The sequence below is a fragment of the Trichechus manatus genome, unplaced genomic scaffold (assembly GCF_000243295.1).
Source record: "Trichechus manatus latirostris isolate Lorelei unplaced genomic scaffold, TriManLat1.0 scaffold00047, whole genome shotgun sequence".
NCBI classification, from domain to species: domain Eukaryota; kingdom Metazoa; phylum Chordata; class Mammalia; order Sirenia; family Trichechidae; genus Trichechus; species Trichechus manatus.
In genome coordinates, this window is record NW_004443983.1 from 9,991,605 (window position 1) to 10,012,513 (window position 20,909).

The following is a 20,909-nucleotide window of genomic DNA, read 5'->3' on the forward strand; positions in this document are numbered from 1 at the left end:
TGTGCTGCTTGGGAGTGTGATGTTCAGCACACGGTGCAGGTAGGCAGGAAGGAGGGGGTAGATTGTGATGTGTGGAGCTAAGATGGGTATGGGAAAGATGAGAGAGAGGAGAGAGGAACAGGAGCCAAAAACATACACACAAACAAAAAAGTGTGTTAAGCGAGCTTGCTATTGGAGTGGAGAGATGAGAGACTGAGAAATGGGGAAAAACAAAAGTGAAAAAAAAGAAAAAGAGTAAAAGAAAAAAAAATGAATAAATCGAGAAACTGGAAATGAAGAAAGACAAAAAGGGAATAAGAGACAGAAGAAAACTAAACAAAGAAATGAAAAAAAAAAAAAAAAACCAAAAACAAACAAAAAAACCAAAAAACAAGAAAAAAGAAATGCCTCCAGGGATGTCCCTGTGCATCTGTGCAGAGTAAGGGACTAGCTTCGAACCCGCACGGTCCTGCCCGGCCAGAAGGGGCTCCCAAACCAAGAAAAGAAAAAGAAAACAAACAAATCAAAACAAAACAAATCAGAGCAAACAAACAAACAAATAAAAAAGCACCTGGGGTCCCACCAGTGTGGAGGCATGGGCCGGGAAGCAGTTTCACAGTGGAGCGGTGTTTTGCAGCCTTTCAGGAAGAAGCAAAGATGGCACATGGAGCCAGGTATTTGAGAGAAAGGAGGGGGAGGTGGTGAGAGGTAAGGAAAAAATCTAAAGAAGCGGATAAAAGCAACACCAGCAGCCAACAATTGGCACTCAGGGAGCTGGCCAGTGCAGGCGGGTGGAATCCAAGCAGCACTGGGGGGAAGCTTGTGCTTCCCAGCCAATAGACTGTGGCTGCAGGAAGCAGAGGAGGCTAAGTGGGGTGAAGAAGGGTGGGGGGTGGGAAAGCCTATATTGTGGGTTACCTGTTGTTCTGTGTCCAGCTGGAAGCTCCGTGAAGCTGCTTTCTCGTACCTCCTGTTTGCTGATCTCCGATAGGAGTTGAAGATGGCGGATCCATGCTGCGGTAGCTGATAGGAGAACTCTGCATGTATCTCTCTTCGCGCTCTGTTCTTGGTCAGTTTCTTATCCCATTCGGTGCTTGGCTGAGTTCTTTATCTCTTCATTTGATGCTTAGGGTTTCAGGATTGATGTGTGACTCTGTTTGACTTAGTTTTTCCGATCTTTGCTGCGGATGGATGGCATGGTACTTCTGACTATAGCACCGTGTTGCCTGGAAGTCAGTATATGCTCTTTTAAGATCAGACTTCTTTCACTGAACATAAAATTTTTGAGATTCATCCATGTTGTTGTGTGTATCAGTGATTATTTTTAATTTTTGAGTAATGGCCCATTGTATGAAGATACCACAATTTGTCCGTTCTTCTCTTGACGGACACTTGGATTATTTCCAGTTTTTGCTGTTGTGTTAAAGAGCTACTTTAGACATTCTGTACAAGTGTTATCTGTGGACATGTGTTATCTTTTCTTTTGAGTAAATATGTAGGAGTAGAATTGCCGTGTTAGAGGGTATTAACATGTTTAATTTTGTAAAGAATTGCCAAGCTGATTTCCAAATATACTGTCCATTTTCCACTCCACTAGCAATGTATGAGAGTTCTAATTTTGCCCCATTCTTGCCATATTTGGTTTTGTTAGTTTTTTTCACTTCTAGCTACTCTAGTAGACTTGAAGTGGTAGCCCGTTGTGTTTTTAATTAGCATTTTCATCATAACTGATGTTAACCATATTTTCATGTGCTTATTGCTTATTCATGTATCTTCATTTTTAAAGTGTCTCTTCAAGTTTTTGTCCATTTGTAGTTGTGTCGTTTGTCTTTTTATTTATTTATTGGGTTTCTTTATATATTCTGGATATAAACCCTTTTTCAGTTATGTGTATTCTGAATACTTTCTCTCAGGCTGTGGCTTGTCTTTTCATGTTCTTTACATTATTTTTTTGATAAGCAGAGATTTTTAATTTTTATGAAATTTGTTTTTGTTTGTTTATAGTTAAGGCTCTTTGAGTTTTAAGGAATATTTGCCTATCCCAAGGTCATAAAGATATTATCCTTTTTTTTTTTTCCTGCTAGGTTTGGGTTTTGCTCTTATGTTTAGGTCTGTGATCCATCTTGAGTCAATTGTTGTGTATATGTAAGGTAGAGATTGAGAGATTAGTCCACCCTCCCATATGCTTATCCAGTTATTCCAGTTTCTTTTGTTGAAAAGACTTGCTTCCTTGAAATGCCTCAGGGTCTTTGTTGAAAATCAGTTGATTTGCTTATATGTTAGCCAGTTTTGTTCCATTGATATTTGTGTATCCCTAACCCACCATGTTGTCTTGGTTACTGTAGCTTTATAGTAAGTTTTGAAATCAGATGTAAAATGTCCAATTTTGTCCTTTTATCATGATTATTTTAGCTATTTTAGGTCCTTTGTATTTCTATGTAATCTTTTAAATCAGATTGTTAGTTTCTACCAAAACAAACAAAAGACTGGAGGTTTTTTAGATTAGGATTATGTTGAATCTATAGATCAATTTTGGAAAAATTAATCTTCCCCCTTCATTTATTTAAGTCATCTTCTTTCAGAATGATTTATAGTTTTCAGTATGGAGTTATTATTAATTTGTTAAACTTAATCCTAAATACTTTGTTTTAGTGGTATTGAAATGTAAAGTTTTTAAAATTTCATTTTCTAATTGTTCACTATAATATAGAAAAACAAATGATCTTTTTATATTGACATTGTATCCCACCACCCTACAACTTTGTTAAATTGACTTCTTAACTCTAGAAACTTGCCTTTTTTTTTTTTTTTTTTTTTTGGCAGTTTCTTAGAATTTTCTACCTTTACAGTCATCATATTGTGATTGTAAATAAAGACAGTTTTTCTCTTTATTTCTAATCTTTATGTCTTTTATTTCTATATTTTCCCTCATTACACTGGCTAGATCCTCTAGTACAGATTTGAGTTACAATGCTGAATAGAAGTGGTAAGAAAGCAGACATCCTTAGCTTATTCTCTTTCTTTAGAGGAAAGTATTCAATGTGTCACATTAAATATAATGCTAACTGTAGGTTGAAGAAGTTCTATTCCTAGTTTGCTAACAGTTAGCTGAAAGTTGTTTTTTTTTTTAAAATCATGAATGGATTTTGAATATTCTTACAAGCTTTTCCTCCATCTATAGAGATGACTGTACATGGTTTGTCGTCTTTATTCTGTCAGTAGAGGAATTACATTAATTCATTTTTGAGTGATAATATATCTTTGCATTCCTAGGATAACCCCTACATGGTCATGATATATTATCCTTTTTATATATTGCTTATTCTAGTTGGTATCAGGATTTTTTTCTATGTTCATGAGGAATATTGGTCTATAATTTTCTTTTCTTGTAATCTCTTTGTCAGGTTTTTGATAATGGTTATATCAGTCATGTAAAATTATTTGAGAAGTATTCCTTCCTCTGTTTTCTGAAATAGTGTAAAATTGGCATTATTCCTTCTTAAATATTGGAATAATTCACCAATAAAACCTTTTCTACTTAGAATTTTCTTTGTGGAAAGTTTTTAGTACAAACTCGATTTCTTTAACAGAGATTGAGCTATTCAGATTTTCTACTTGTTTTGTGTAGATTTTGGTAACTTTTAAAAGAATTGTTCATTTTATCTCAGTAGTTGATTTTTTAGCAGAAATTTGTTCCTAATAATCCTTTGTTCTTTAATATCTATGAAAACTGTTGTGATATCACTTCTTTCATTCTTGATGTTGGTAATTTGTGCTTTCTCTTTATTTTTTTCATAATCTATCTTTTCAGAGAACCAACTTTGGGCTTTGTTGGTTTCCTGTGTTGTCTGTTTTATTGGTTTCCACTTTTTATTATTTCCTTCCTTCTATTTTTTTGTCTGTTGTTTATTCTTCTATCTTCTTAAGGTGACACTGATTTTCAACTTCTTTTTGAATATAAGCATAAAGTTATAAATTTCCCTTGCTTTAGCTGTATCTCACATATTTTGATGAATATTGTTTTCATTATCATGCAGTTCAAAATAATTTCTAATTTTTGTTGAGCACAGATTATGTTGTAGTGTGTTGTTTAATTTCAAAATATGTGGGAATTTTTAAATATCTTATTAATTTCAAATTTAATTTCATTGTGATAAAAAGAAAAACTGTAAGATTTTAGTCTTTGGAAATTTATTAAGACTTGCTTTAAAACCTAGTATATAGTCTGTATTGATGAATGATCTGGTAGACTTGAAAGAATAAGTATTCTCACTCATTGGGTGTAGTATGTAAAGGCCAAGTAGATCCAGTTAGCTGATTGTGCTGTTCAGATCTTCTATGTCTTTTCTGAAGTCGCAGAGAGAGGAATGCTGAAATCTCCAACAATTATTGTGATTTTGTCTACTTCACTCTTTTGTTCTGTCAGTATTTGCTTCAAGTTATTTTGAAGCTTTGTAATTAAGTTCATATATATTTGATTATTTTTGTCTTCCTGATATATTGGTCCTTTTATCATCATAAAATTTCCTCTTTATTCTGGTAAAAGTCTTTTCTTGATGTCTACTACATATATATTAATATAGCCACTATAACTTTCTCATGCTTACTATTTATGTGATATATTCTTTCAATCTTATTTTAAGCTTCTGTATTTATATTGATAGCCCATCTCTCATAGATAGCATATAGTTAGTCTTGCTTTTTTTTTTTAGTTTGGTCTGACAATCTCTACCTTTTAATTTGAATGTTTAGTCTATTTACAGTTAATATAATTATTAATATTTTTAGGTATATCATTTAGCTTTTTTCCTATTTATTGTGTCTATTTTTTGTTGGTTTGTTCCTCATTTCCTACCTTCTTTAGTGTTATTTGAATATTTTTTGATATTCCATTTTACTTTCTCTACTGATTTCTTACCTATACCTCATTTTATTATTTTTTAGTTTTTTAGTGGTTGTTCTATAGCTTAGTGTATATGTCCTTAACTCATCACAGTCTGTTTAGGATTGCAGTTGCAATGTTTTACATAAAATTTAGAAAACTTGGAAAAGTATAGTTCCATTTATCCTCTCCCCCTGTTCTTTGTGCTGTTATCATATACTTTATTTTTGCATGTAGGAAACCCCACATTATGTTATCTTTGCTTAAACAGTGAGTTATTTAAAAAAAATAAAGAGAAAAACTTTATACTGCCTCCCTAAAGATGTCTGTGTCTTAATTTCCATAACTTGTGACTATATCATATTACATGGCAAACGGAAATTAAGGTTGCAGGTGGAATTAAGGTTGCTAATCAGCTGACCTTCAGATAGGGAGATCATTTTAGATTATCCAGTGTCCCCAGTTAAATAAAAAAAAACCTACTGCCATCAAGTCGATTCTTACTCATAGCAACCCTATAGGACAGAGTAGAACTGCCCCATAGGGTTTCCAAGGAGTGGCTGGTAGATTCAAACTGCCCACCTTTTGATTAGCAGCCAAGCTTTTAACCATTGTGCCACCAGGGCTCCATTTAATCACAAACCAAACCCACTGCCATCGAGTCGATTCCAACTCATAGCGACCCTACAGGACAGAGTAGAACTGTCCCTATATGGTTTCCAAGGAGCACCTGGTGGATTCAAACTGCTGACCTTTTGGTTAGCAGCCGTAGCACTTAACCATTATGCCACCAGGGTTTCCATTTAATCACAAGAATCCTTAAAAGTGGAAAAGGAGGCTGAAGAGTAAGTCAGAGTGGTGCAGTTTGAGAAGGGCTCAACCTGCAGTTGCTGGCTTTGAAGGTGGAAGAAGGGGCCACAAGCGAAGGAATGTGGGTAGCTTCGAGAAGTTGGAAAAGGGAAGGAAAGAGATTCTCCCCTAGAGCGTCTGATACCTTGGGGTTAGCCCAGTGAGACCTGTGTCAGATTTCTGACCTACAGAAATTTGTGCTTTAAACCACCCAATTTGTGATAATTTGTTATAGGAGCAACAGAAAACTAACACAATTACTCACATATTTACCATGACAATGCTTAATTTATTCTACATCTGAATTTCCGTCTGATATCATTTTCCTTCCTTTAGCATTTCTTGTAGTACAGGTCTACAGATGACAAATTTTCTCAGCTTTATTTTATATGAAAATATCTTGACCCTTGTTTGTGACAGCTACCTTTAGTGGAGATAGAATTCTGGGTTAATAGTTTTTGTTTTTGTTTTTTTTTCCTTTCACACTATAAAGATATTGTTTGGTTGTCTTCTGACCTTTGTGGTTTCTGGTAAGAAGTCAGCCTTCATTCTGTATGCACTGTATGTAATGGGTCTTTTTTCTTTAGTTAATTTTATGATTCTTTAATTTTGGGTCCAGCTATTTGACTCTGATGTGGCTTTCTTTATATTTAACTTTTTGTTTCTGTACTTTGATGTTTTTCACCAAATTTGGGAAATTTTGGTCATTATTTTTTAATTTTTTTTCCCTGTTCCATTCTTTTTCCTTTCATTCTGGGCACCCAATTACATATATATATTAAACCACTTGATATTGTCCCACACACAACTGAGGCTGTATTCATTTTTAAAAATCTTTTCTCTTTTTCAGTTTTAGTAATTTCTCTTGATTGTTTTAAACTGCATCAACTATTTGTTTTTCTGCTGGGTCTAACCTGCTATTAAACCTTCTCAGTGAACTTTTCATTTCAGATTTTGTACTTTCCTATTCTACAATTTCAACTTGGTTCTTTTCATACTTTCTATTTCTCTGCTGAGATTTCCAACTATTAACTTATTATACCCATATTTTCCTTTAATTTGTTGTATATTTTTATAAAGAATGTTTTAAAGCCCCTGTCTGCTAATCCCACATCTGAGTCTTCTCAAGGTTTGTTTGTATTGACTGCTTGTTTTTTTTTCTCCTAGATTATGGTTATGCTTTCCTGCCTCTCTCCATGCCCAGTAATTTTTAATTATATGCTGGAAATTTTAGATGCTATGTTGTAGGAAGTCTCAATTATATTGTCTTCCTTTGAAGAGTGTCAAATTTTGTTCTGACAGGCAGTTAAGTTACCGTTGGATCCTCTTGATCTTGTCAGACTTGGTTTTATGCTTTAATAAGGTGAGATTTTATAGATTTTTGTCACTAGTCCTAGCATCCCCCATGCGTCTGTCAGTTTGTCAAACTGTGGGGCTTGCATGTTGCTGTGATGCTGGAAGCTTTGCCACTGGCATTCAAATACCAGCAGGTTCACCCATGGCAGACAGGTTTCAGCTGAGTTTCCAGACTAAGACAGACTAGGAAGAAGGACCTGGCAGTCTACTTCTGAAAAATTAGCCAGAAAAAACTTATGAATAGCAGCGGAACATTGTCTGATATAGTGCCGGAAGATGAGCCCCCAGGTTGAAAGGCACTCAAAAGACGACTGGGGAAGAGCTGCCTCCTCAAAGTAGTCAACTGTAATGACATGGATGGAGTCAAGCTTTCAGGACCCTCATTTGCTGATGTGGCATGACTCAAAACAAGAAGAAACAGCTGCAAACATTCATTAATAATTGGAATGTGGAATGTACAAAGTATGAATCTAGGAAAGTTGAAAATTGTTAAGAATGAAATGGAACACATAAACATCAATATGCTAGGCATTAGTGAGCTGAAATGGATTGGTATTGGCCATTTTGAATTGGACAATCATGTGGTCTGCTATGCGGGGAGTGACAAATTGAAGAGGAATGGCATTGCATTCATCATCAAAAAGAACATTTCAAGATCTATCCTGAAGTACAACGCTGTCAGTGATAGGATAATATCCATATGCCTACAAGGAAGACCAGTTAATATGACTATTATTCAAATTCACGCACCATCCACTGAGGCCAAAGATGAAAAAATTGGAGATATTTACCAACTTCTGCAGTCTGAAATTGATCGAACATGCAATCAGGATGCATTGACAATTACTAGTGATTGGAACGTGAAAGTTGGAAACAAAGAAGGTTCGGTAGTTGGAAAATATGGCCTTGGTAAGAGAAATGATGTAGGAGATCGCATGATAGAATTTTCCAAGACCAATGACTTCTTCATTGAAAATACCTTTGCTCAACAACATAAATGGCAACTATACACGTGGCTCTTGCCAGGTGGAATACACAGGAGTTAAATCGATTATATCTGTGGAAAGAGATGATGGAAAAGCTCAGTATCATCAGTCAGAACAAGGCCAGGGCCAACTGGGACTGTAGAACAGACCATCAATTACTCATATGCAAGTTCAAGTTGAAACTGAAGAAAATTAGAATAAGTCCACCAGAGCCAAAGTACAACCTTAAGTATATACCACCTGAATTTAGAGACCATCTCAAGAATAGATTTGATGCCTCGAACGCTAACGATTGAAGACCAGACAAGTTGTGGAATGACATCAAGGACATCCTACATTAAGAAAGCAAGAGATCATTAAAAAGCAGGAAAGAAAGAAAAGACCAAAATGGATGTCAGAAGAGACTGTGAAGCTTGCTGTTCAACGTGGAGTAGCTAAAGCAAAAGGAAGAAATGATGAAGTAAAAGAGCGCTGAACATAAGATTTCAAAGGGCGGCTTGAGAAGACAAAGTATTATGATGACATGTGCAAAGACCTGGAAATAGAACACCAAAAGGGAGAAACATGCTTGACATTTCTGAAGCTGAAAGAACTAAGGAAAAAATTCAAGCCTCGAGTTGCAATAGTGAAGGATTCTACGGGGAAAATATTAAACGACACAGGCAGCATCCAGTGAAAATGGAAGTAATATACAGAGTTACTATACCAAAAAGAATTGGTTGACATCCAACCATTTCAGGAGGGAGCATATGATCAGGAACCAATGGTACTGAAAGAAGAAGTCCAAGCTGCATTGAAGGCATTGGGGAAAAACAACGCTCCAGGAGTTGATGGACTATGAATTGAGATGTTTCAACAAACAGATGCAGCGCTGGAAGTGCTCACTCATCTACACTAAGAGATCTGGAAGACAGCTGCTTGGCCAACCAACTGGAAAAGATCCATATTTATGCCCATTCCCAAGAAAAGTGATCCAACCGAATGTGGAAATTATCGAACAATATCATTAATGTCACACGCAAGTAAAATTTTGCTGAAGATTATTCAAAAGCGGCTGCAGCAGTAAATCAACAGGAACTGCCAGAAATTAAAGCTGGATTCAGAAAAGGACGTGGAACCAGGGATATCATTGCTGACGTCAGATGGATCCTGGCTGAAAGCAGAGAACACCAGAAAGATGTTTACTTGTATTTTACTGACTATGCAAAGGCATTTGACTGTGTGGATCATAACAAATTATGGATAACATTGTGAAGAATGAGAATTCCAGAACACTTAATTGTGCTCATGAGGAATCTGTACATAGATCAAGAGGCAGTCGTTTGAACAGAACAAGGGGATACTGTGTGATTTAAAGTCAGAAAAGGTGTGCGTCAGGTTTGTATCCTTTCACCATACCTATTCAATCTGTACGCTGAGCAAATAATCCAAGAAGCTGGACTATATGAAGAAGAATGGGGCATCAAGATTGGAGGAAGACTCATTAACAACCTGCATTATGCAGATGACACAACTTTGCTTGCTGAAAATGAAAAGGACTTGAAGCACTTACTGATGAAGATCAAAAGACCATAGCCTTCAGTATTGATTACACCTCAACATAAAGAAAACAAAAATCCTCACAACTGGACCAATAAGGAACGTCATAATAAACGGAGGAGACGACGTTGTCAAGGATTTCGTTTTACTTGGATCCAAAGTCAACACCCATGGAGGCAGCAGTGGAGAAATCAAAAGATGCATTGCATTGATCTGCTGCAAAAAACCTCTTTAAAATGTTGAAAAGCAAGGATGTCACCTTGAAGACTAAGGTGCGCCTGACCTAAGCCATGGAGTTTTCAATTGCCTCATATGCATGTGAAAGCTGGACAATGAATAAGGAAGACCAAAGAAGAATTGATGCCTTTGAATTGTGGTGTTGGCAAAGAATATTGAATATACCATGGACTGCCAAAAGAAGGAACAAATCTGTCTTGGAAGAAGTACAACCAGAATGCTCCTTAGAAGCAAAGATGGCGAGACTGCATCTCACATACTTTGGACATGTTGTCAGGAGGGATCAGTCCCTGGAGAACGGCATCATGCTTGGTAAAGTAGAGGGTCAGCAAAAAAGAGGAAGACTCTCAATGAGATGGATTGACACAGTGGCTGCAACAGTGGGCTCAAAAATCGCAAGGATTGTAAGGATGGTGCAGGACTGGGCAGTGTTTCGTTCTGTTGTACGTAGGGTCACTATGAGTGGGAACCGACTTGAGAGCACCTAATAACAACAGTCCTGGGATGTGTTCTTTACTTTAGGCTTTGTCCTTACTCCTAAAGTATGGACTTTTTAGGGTCATAGTTGGATGTCCAAAGTACCCAGCATGGTTTTTCCATCCTGACTCCAGCAAAACTTTATCTCCTAGTACTGCTGGTAACTCTGGTCATTAATGTGGGACATGGTTTTGTCTTGGAAGAGGGTGGAAGTAGTAGAAATGATGATAAGTAGACACATATATATTTTGGAGGTAGAGCTGACAGATTAGCACTGTGAGAGGAATTATGGATGATTTTCAGGCTTTGTCCTGAGAACTGGGTGAATGGCCATGCTGTTTTACTCAGATGGGAAAGGAAGGATGGGGATGGGTGGGGAAAAAGCATCAAGATTTTTGTTGACATGCCAAGTAAGCAGTTAAGTGGAAATGTCACATAGGCAGCTGGACAAAGTGTTATAACTCTACCAGATGATGGATGATGGATAACTTTATATAAAACAAAGTGGGCTCTGATCCATGACACCAAAAACCTGAGGTTTATTCCCAATTAAGAAAATATCAACTGAGTGCTGTTGTCAGACCTCTGTTCACATTCTAGAACTATCAATTTTAGCTTATTACCTAATCTCCATGAACTTCCAGTTCCTCATTTGTACAACAGGGATAATACCATCCTCACAGGGTTTTGCTGAACATTAGGTGAGGTCACGTAAGTCAAGTGCCTGTCATATAATAAACACAATGGCAGTTACTGTTATTAGTAAGTTCTCCAGGTCTCAGTTTATCTCTAGAAACACTGCAAGATATTTGATTTTTGTTTTCTTCCCTTGAGGTGAGGAGAGGGTGAGAAGTGAAGAGAGGATTCATATAAAGTCCTTAAAAATTAGAATTTAGTTCTATGAAAGTTTAGAAGCCAAACCACTACAGTTTTCTTTAAAAGGGGGAAACATTGCTACAGCAGCATCTGAGGTAAAGTAGTTAAATTTTGTTCTTCAGATATACATGTGGCATTTTAGAAATACAGTGAACAGATTATCTCTCATTACTCTCATATTCTTGAATTCCTACTGCAATGCCTATAAATGTAGAAGTAGCCACTGAAGATCAGAATACTGTGATACATTGTTATTCATTGTGTTCGTTTATCCTCATTGAAGAACTAGAAAATCATATTAATTGCTATCTAGGTTTATTAAATAACTGACACAGCACTACAAAATGCAAAACGCCTCTCTCCTAAAAAACACACTAAGCTCAAATATGATTGGATTTCATCTAACATTAAGAAGGACAATTCTATGTAGTACATTTTTCAGCTATATTGCCTTGACATTCATGCTTAACATCATTAGAAAAAAATTAGCTTTGATGAAACTGCTCTACTACACGAGTATACTTTACTTCTTGGGGTATTTGGAAGAGGCCCTAAAGCTACAACGGTTTTGATAGTTTCAACTTGTGTGCACAAGAAGGCTCAGGCTCCCTCTGGTGGTCATAATGTCCTACTATTTTTATTGAAAAATAATAACGTGGAAGAGGAGGTTGTAAGGATGAAGAGATGTTCCCAGTTAAACACAAAAAGAAACCTGGTGCATTAGGTAAAGATTTAACATTAAGCCCCTGGAGGTGACTTCTAAGCTAACTTCAAAGCTCGGTTGCTGGGGCTCAGTGGCTTCTGAGTGCTTCTTTAATTCTGAGGGTGGGTGGAAGAGGAAAGAGGAGAAGGATTAGACTAACTCTGCATCTTCTAATTATATTTATTCTGACCACTCAGGAATATGGCGGAGAATTACTGAGATATCTGTTAAGTGCTTTGAATTCTTTAACAAAGGTGTTTTGTAAATCTAAAAGTTTTCTTCATATATTTTTAACTATAAATTTCCTTTTAGAGTAGTGGTCAGTATAAAGACCACAAAAATAGTAAAAGTCAAATGTTGCCATTTTTTTTAGTATAATGTAGTATGTGATTGAAGTTGTCAAGGATTTCATTTTATTTGAATCCACAATCAACACCCATGGAAGCAGCAGTCAAGAAATCAAAAGATGCATTGCATTGGGCAAATCTTCTGCAAAAGACCTCTTTAAAGTGTTGAAAAGCAAAGATGTCACCTTGAAGACTAAGGTGTGCCTGACCCAAGCCATGGTATTTTCAGTCGCATCATATGCATGAGAAAGCTGGACAATGAATAAAGAAGACCAAAGAATTGACGCCTTGGAATTGTGGTGTTGGTGAAGAGTATTGAGTATACCACAGACTGCCAAACGAACGAACAAATCTGTCTTGGAGGAAATACAACCGGAATGCTCCTTAGAAGCAAGGATGGCGAGACTATGTCTTACATACTTTGGACATGTTGTCAGGAGGGATCAGTCCCTGAGAAGGACATCATGCTTGGTAAAGTAGAGGGTCAGCGAAAAAGAGGAAGACCCTCAAAGAGATGGATTGACACAGTGGCTGCAACAATGGGCTCAAGCATAACAACTATTGTGAGTGTAGTGCAGGAGCAGGCAGGGTTTCGTTTTGTGGTGCTTAGGGTCGCTTTGAGTTGGAACCAACTAGACAGCACCTAACAACAACATAGTATGTATATTATAATATATAACATATATCATAGTATAATATTTTTTAGATAATATAATTAGAGAATTTGGGGTATGCATAGAAATCCCTGGATGGCACAAATGGTTACGTGCTCAACTACTAACCCAAAGGATGGTGGCTTGAACCCACCTAGAGGCACCTTAGAAGGCAGGCCTGGTGATCTGTTTCAGAAAGGTCACAGCCTTGAAAACCCTAAGGAACAGTTCTACTCTTCATTCATAGGGTCACCGTGAGTCGGACTTGAATTGATGGCAACAAACAACAGCCACAACAATACAAGACCATATGCAGTGTTGGAGTTTAACCCCTTGGAGCTTTGTGAAGTGTTTTCTTACTTTAGCTTTTGGAAGAAGGGAAGATGGTTTTTAAATGATGTCTCATGAACCTAATTTCTCTGAAAAAAAAGAACATTAATTTAAAGTGGGGCATTTGTATAAGGTGTGGATGAGAGCTGTTTTTGAAAAATAATGGGCTAATATTTGACTACATGCTTATTTTTTATATGTATCATATCTATAGATAACTCAGGGCTCTATTTCCTTAGGGACTTCTTTGGAGAGTTCAGGGAAAACATCTGCATAATTAAGGGTCTTTTAGTTAAGAAAAATGGCTGTTAAAATTCCATAGCTTTCTAAATCCACAAAATGATGTTGAGCTGCAGATCATGAATTCATCCTAAATTACTGATTAAGTGTGTGCAGATTGAGACATAAAAATAATACATTCCTCATTAGCATGTAGCTTGTGTTTACATTTGTAAAATCGCAGGTGGTCTAGCAATTGGAGGAAATTTGCATTTGATATTTTAGCTTGGAACTTTTCCCTGCCTTAAAGCTGTTTGAAAGTGCTCACCGTTTCAGAATTCTGTTTAGTTAAAAATATGACTATTATGGTGCTATAGCATTTAAAGGTATAAACTAAGTTCTTGAATCATTTAGGGCCAATATTTATGGCTGGAAGGACTGATGTTCTCATTCATGTTAAGATAACATTTCTGTTGATTCTTCAGAGATGAGAATGAAAGACACCTCCTATGGAATACCAATAGTAATTTTTTTAAATATGAAAATATCATTATGTTTTTTCTGATAATTGAGGTAAGAAGTTCTCTTGGCTAAAAAATAAATCAGAAAAGATAGAAAAATATAAAATTACTTGCAATTCCAACACTAAGAAATATCCACAGTTACCATTTTTTAATATATTATTTATATTTACTATCTCTCACACCCTTTGCACTAGGCCTGGTATAGTGGTGGGGAGGTGTATGTCCTCCTTGCCCTCATTGCTTTTTCTTATCGTACCTCCTGCCTCCCTGAAAGCACACAACTTCGAATCTATGCAGTCAAGTTATACCACTCACTACTGCTCCTTGTAGCTGTCATCAACTGTGCCTTTGGGTCACTTTCCCTCATTCTCATAAGATTTAGTACCTGTCTCACTGTCACTGTCTCCAATACTATTTCAATAGCCACATAATGGATCTTTACAGTAAATTGGCCTCTCAGCTTCTTGGCCCAACTTACACTTCCAAAGTCATATGCTAGACCAGTGGTTTTCAACCGGGGGCAATTTTGTCCCCCAGAAGACATTTGGCAATGTCTGGAGACATTTGTGGCTGTCGCAACTGGGGATATGATACTGGTATCTAGTGGATAGAGGCCAGGGGTGCTATTAATCATCCTACAATGCACAGAACAGTCCCCCACTATAGAGAATTAACCAACCCAAAATGTCAGTGGTGCTGAGGTTAAGAAATTCTGCTATACCTCAAAGTTAGCCAACTCCCTCACTATCGCACCTTCCTGAAGTAAGAGTGATTATCAGTAGAATAGTTTCCTAACCTAGATACAATGTAATGCTTTAGGCTCTTGGGTGACTTTCTGTGAGAACTGAATGCTGGGGTATAGTTGTAACTGAACCATCTTTCTCTGGGAGTAGTTGTCAAGTTGGTTCTGACTCATAGTGACCCCATGCACAACAGAACAAAACACTGCCTGGTCCTGCGCCGTCCTCACAATCGTTGGCTCTGTTTGAGCCCACTGTTGCAGCCACTGACTGTGTCAATCCGTCTCGCTGAGGGTCTTCTTCTTTTTCACTGACCCTCTACTTTACCAAGCATGATGTCCTTCCCTAGGGACTGGTCCCTCCTGATAACATGTCAAAAGTAAGTGAGACGAAGTCTCGTCATCCTCATTTCAAAGAAGCATTCTGGCTGTACTTCTTCCAAGACAGATTTGTTTGTTCTTCTGGCAGTCCATGGTATATTTAATATTCTTTGCGAACATAATTCAAAGGCATCAGTTCTTCTTTGATCTTCCTTATTCATTGTCCGGCTTTCGCATGCATATGAGGCGATCAAAAATACCATGGCTTGGGCCAGGCGCACCTTAGTCCTCAAAGTGACATCTTTGCTTTTTAATACTTTAAAGAGGTTTTTTGCAGCAGATTTGCCCGATGCAGTATGTCATTTGATTGCTTGACTGCTGCTTCCATGGGTGTTGACTTTGGATCCAAGTAAAATGAAATCCTTGACAACGTCGTCTCCTCCGTTTATCATGATGTTCCTTATTGGTCCAGTTGTGAGGATTTTTGTTTTCTTTATGTTGAGGTGTAATCAATACTGAAGGCTGTGGTCTTTTGATCTTCATCAGTAAGTGCTTCAAGTCCCCTTCACTTTCCACAAGCAAGGTTGTGTCATCTGCATATTGCAGGTTGCTAAAGAGTCTTCCTCCAATCCTGATGCCATATTCTTCTACAGTTTACATGTCTGAGACCAAGGCTTCATCCTCTGCCCCTTTTCCATGTTTGACCCATTCTGAGTTGATTAAAAGATCTTCACACACAGATTTTTTTCCCCAACAAAGGAAAAATACTTAGCCAATTCAATTGCTAGAAAGTAGCTTATTCTACTCTGTGGGTTCAGAAAGCCCTGCTAGAATCCCTTATTAACTGATATAAGTGAAATCAATGATGATATCATATGAGCCCTGAAAATACTGATACAAATTATAAATTTAAAATTCCACGGGACAGAGTATATCAGTGGCTTTGCTTAGCTCCAGGCCTTTTGTTATTGTTTGAGTCCTTTGTGAGTGGATTTTTGGCCTATTATTAGACCTTATTTCACTTGAAAGAATTGATGAAAGCTTGTTATAATTTTCTCACTATGAAAAAGTCGTTCTGTAGCGACAATTGCAGTGATAATAGATTTCTAGTATTCATTGCTACTTATTAACTATGGGGAATGAGAACACATAAATGCTGACTTTGAGTTTCTCATTGTAGGTTAAATGTAGTGGAGTTCCTGGGTGGTGCAACGGTTAAGATGCTCAGCTGCTAACCGAAAGGTTAGAGGTTAGAGTCCACCCAGAGGCACCTCGGAAGAAAGGCCTGGTGATCTACTTCCGAAAAACCAGCTATTGAAAACACAGTTCTACTCTGACACACATAGGTTTCCATGATCCGAATTGACTCAGTGGCAACTGGTCTTAATGGTAGTGGCATAATTTCTACTCACATGTTTTTGGAGGAGAAGGGATTTGTGGGGCCTATATTTGGAGATGGAAAAGGGCATATAGAGGGTGGTATCATGAGCAGAGGCCACAGATAGGTTCTAGCATTTGTGGGCCCAAGATTTGGCATAGAAAGGCAGCATCAGATGAAATAGGAAAGATGAGGCATTGGCATCTTTGGCTCTGCCACCTGGGCTGTCTCACCAGTTCCTTTTCCCTTCTAGTTGCTGCTTCTACTAGGTAATTACATATCATGTTGGGATTCTTTCATATTAACAGAATTAGGATAGGCTCTTGTTTTACTTACTTAGAAATAGCTGGAAGGACCAAAACAGAAGCCCCAGATCATTCTTCATTGTACAATCACCACTGGTAGTTGTGCAGATGTGCCTGAAGTTCTAAGCTCTTACATTAAATGATGCCCTACTCTGGTTTTTATGTGATTTTCCTTTAGTGGCACTAGCAGATAAATCACCTAGTGTCTTTATACTATCAAAGTAGCTCTCTCTCCCAGTCTTTCCTTGACTGGTCAGCTGGCAAATAAACTGTGTGGTCTGAAAACTATTAATGTTGTAGCTCTGTTAAAGTTAGCTATTAGATTGTAGGATGAAACATGTTTGCAGAGATGAGTGTTGTTTTATTTATAGGAGAAGCCCCGATATCCAAGCAAAAGAAGAGTTATGGAAGCATATTCAGTGAGTATTTTTTTCATTGTTTTAAAACCAGTGTAGTTTTAAGGCACTTATAAGAAAGGCCACTGCTGCTGAGAGGCAGCCTGAGGCTGAAGTCTGTCACATGTCCCTCGTTCTCATCATTAGGTGCTGCGTGGCTCTCCCTGTGGCAGTGCCTCACCATGCCAGCAGTGCCAGGGAGGCGGGCTCTGGAGGCAGCCCGTTCACAGGCAGCCTTAAATCTCCTCTCATAAGGTCATTTGGCCTCTACTATAAGTGGAACCCAGACAGGCAAATATTTTACAAATAAACACTGAAGAAAGCAGATTCAGAAGTAAAAAACAACAACAAAAAACACGCACCACAGGGGAGAGCAGCAGATTTTTTAGTAGAGAAATGAGGGATAATCATGAAAGTCAGGATGTAGAAAACTTGGAAGAAGGCAAAAGAGCTACTGAAAAGGTTTTCCTTCTATTTTTCCTTGAACACGTTAGTTTTAAAATCTTTGTTCCCTGCTTAAAGTTTTACTAACAAGTGTTTCGAGACAAGATTAGAACGGGAAAACTCACTTGCCAGTTGTAGAAGGTGTTAGAATATATATACCAGCATCACAACTTCCATTTTGCTTATTCTCTTCTAGAAAGGAACTTGTGGATCCATCTGGATTGTCAGAGGAACAATTAAAAGAGATTCCATACACTAAAATAGAGTGAGTATGTCTTTGCAACTCTTTTCACAGGTGTTCTAATAGGAATTATAAGTGACTAATCCATTCTTACTCTTCAGTGGTGTTCCACGCAGTGCTTTGTCTTTACATTTTAACTAGAATTTAAAGTATCTATAAAGAGATAAGAAAAGGTTGTATTTAAAACTGATTATTTTCATTCAATACAATCACTATCATCTCCTACTAACCACTTACTTGTATGTGGTAGGCACAAAAGGGCTTTTGATTATGAATGTCAGATTTTTAAAAATAATTTTCCTGAGATATTCATTGATTGGTAACAAAGTTCATTTTATTCATTATTTAACATCGAGATAATTATGCTGGCTGTAAAACCCTGTCCTATAAGCCCAGTTCAATCCATATCATAGAACTAGCACATAGAACATATTCTTGAAAGGACTCCCTAGTTTCATAATTGGTAGGAGGAAGAGGGGCCTAACTTGCCTACCTCATTATTTCCCTTCTGCAACCTATGCTTCCCTCCTACCCAAGGCAAACTGCAGGCTGGTACACACTGCCCCCCTTAACCTCTGTCTTTAGGCTAAAGTTTGAACTTTTAATGACAGGCTAGTTAGTAGCTAGGGCAATAACCAACATTTTCTGATAGGAATGCCATTTTGCATACATTCTAGATCTTTTTTCTTCCATACCACTGTAGAAAATTCTCCATAGTGAATAATTTCGTTAAAATTTGATGGTTCTCTCACACACACACACGCACACACACAGTGTAAATAGTTTCATTTGCATGTGTGGTCAAGTCACACACACACACACAGTGTAAATAGTTTCATTTGCATGTGTGGTCAAGTGAACAGTTTTCTACTTGTGAAATTTTAAGACACTCAGGCTCTCAAAAGCCTGGAGAAGAGTCAAAAATTATTTTAAAATTCTAAAAGCCATTATTCCTTTGAGGTCTCAAGATAAAGAAGAGCTCCATTCTTTAAGGAAGAACTCCACATAATCCTGTCTGACTTCTGGTGTGTTTGTATCCATGGTTTTTGGTTGCTTGTTTAGGACGCAAGGTGACCCAATCCGTATCAGGCATTCTCATTCCCCACGAAGTTACCGCCAGTATCGCCGGTCCCAGTGTTCAGATGGAGAGCGATCCGTTCTCTCAGAAGTGAAGTAAGTGGGCAGGCCTGTGTGTAGTGTCCTCCTCATGGCCCTAGGCCGTTGCAGTGCAATTGAAGTTTCTTCCATGGTGGACATGGTCTATATATATATATCTGTTGAGTATTTGAAATGTGGCTAGTGTGACTGAGAAACTAACTTAATTTTGTCAATTTTAATTAACTTAAATTTAGTCACATGTAGCTGGTGGTTGTCATATTGGACAGTGCAGATCTAGACCATACTTGGACAAATCAAGGCACTTCCACGCAGTATGTTGAAGTTTTTAGAAGAAAGGAAGCTTTAAGAATGAAATGTACAAACAATTCTATTGTGAATAATGCAGTCACAGTGCTTTACACAGACAGGCATCTAATGTTTTTTTTAATTAATCTAACTAAAATATAAGACTTGAGAGAAGTAGGTTGGCTCAAGAGTTTCTTTTTGATCTAATGGCATTTTGTCTTTTCTTTTGCTACAACAAATTGGTTGGCCTTATTATTGTTTCTTTTGAGGATAGGGACCATGTCTTAGCTTGACACATGATAGATCTATTTTTTTAAATGAATGTGTTAATGATATAATTATGCATTCACTTGTAAAAGTACTGGTCATGAAAATTCATGTACTTGATACTGCTGGCTAAGAATGTTAGCCAGTAAACTCTGAATTAAGGCTCAAAAGTTTGATAAGCATTAAATAAGCTGTCAGATAGGCTATCCTAGTGGAGAGAGGTATAGGCCACGGTTTTTTTTGTTTGGCTTTGTTTGTAAAAATGTAAAGCATGGCTGTATACAGTTCCGTAAGATTTTTTTTTTTTTGAAGTATAAATGGCCACATATTTGTCTAGATATTGGAATAAATAAAAAACTGATGTGATAATTTGTCACTGAGAGAAGTACATAGGAAACATACTTGTATTTTATTTTTGGTTCTTCCATTTTTTAGCTGTGACTTTGGGCAAATCACTTAATCCTCCAACTTAATTAAAAAACATTTATTAGATGCCTGTTCGTATAAAGCACTGCGGTAGGCACTGTGTAGAATACAAGGGTATATAAAACATGCTTTCTACCCTGTGGCCCTCCAACTCAAGTTCTGATTCTTGGTACTGTTGTAATCATTAATTCTAAGACTCACTCTCTGCAGTTCAAAAACGGATCTAGTACCTCCACTTCCAGTGACCCGTTCTTCGGATGCTCAGGGTTCTGGTGGCTCTACAATTCATCAGGTTAGTAATAATAAAGTTTTATGAAGTGTTGACTGACAATTTTGAGAAGCACCTTTCTGAAGTGTCCTTTGGGAGGTAGGGAGGTAAATCTTAACTTCATTTTGAGATTCTGTATTTAAAAGAACGTGTACACAACATGGGAGGAGAAGGAAGGAGGAGTGCATGATCAAGAACGAAGGCACAACTTGGAAAGAGTTAAGTTAGGAATAAGAGCTAGAGGTAGTACAAGGTCTAAAATGATCGGAGGCTTGGAGGCAAAGCCACGGATAACAAAGATTTTAAGATTATTTGGAGCCAGAACAAAAAAAAACCAATAGCTTCACTAGTTAAAAGAAAATATTTTTAGATTTTTTTTTTGAGCCTGTGAAACAAGAAAGTGATAGCCTCTTTGGGGCAGAAGTTCAATTGTTAACTGATGGCGACAGTAGAACTACTCCGGTCCTATTTTTTTTCTGTCTTCTCCATTAAAGAGAATGACTTTTATTTGGAAATGTTAAAAAAAGTGGTTAAAAGGGAATTCAAGGACATAACAGAGCACCTAGCTGCTTTAACAGTATCAATTTAAAACTCAGCTGAATTAGATGGATATATCAGTGAAGTGCTATAGCAAACATTTCTGCAAAATGTTTGACACCATCTCTTGTATTTTTTAACAAGGTGGGGAAAAGGGTGGGCTGTATCAAATAACTGGATGGATTTATATCTAGTTAAACAATCACTAAAAACAAAATTGATATTAT

General features: G+C 37.2%; 1 protein-coding gene across 1 annotated transcript in view; it reads left to right on the plus strand.

Annotated features, from left to right (window-relative positions):
- EPB41L4A (erythrocyte membrane protein band 4.1 like 4A) overlaps positions 1–20,909 on the plus strand; it is a 330,037-nt gene that overhangs the window by 304,440 nt on the left and 4,688 nt on the right. Inside the window, exons 19-22 of the mRNA XM_004376996.2 lie at positions 17,072–17,119; positions 17,736–17,804; positions 18,843–18,953; positions 20,088–20,169. Of these exons, the coding sequence (XP_004377053.1) occupies positions 17,072–17,119; positions 17,736–17,804; positions 18,843–18,953; positions 20,088–20,169 (310 nt within the window). The remainder of the gene's footprint in view (positions 1–17,071; positions 17,120–17,735; positions 17,805–18,842; positions 18,954–20,087; positions 20,170–20,909) is intronic.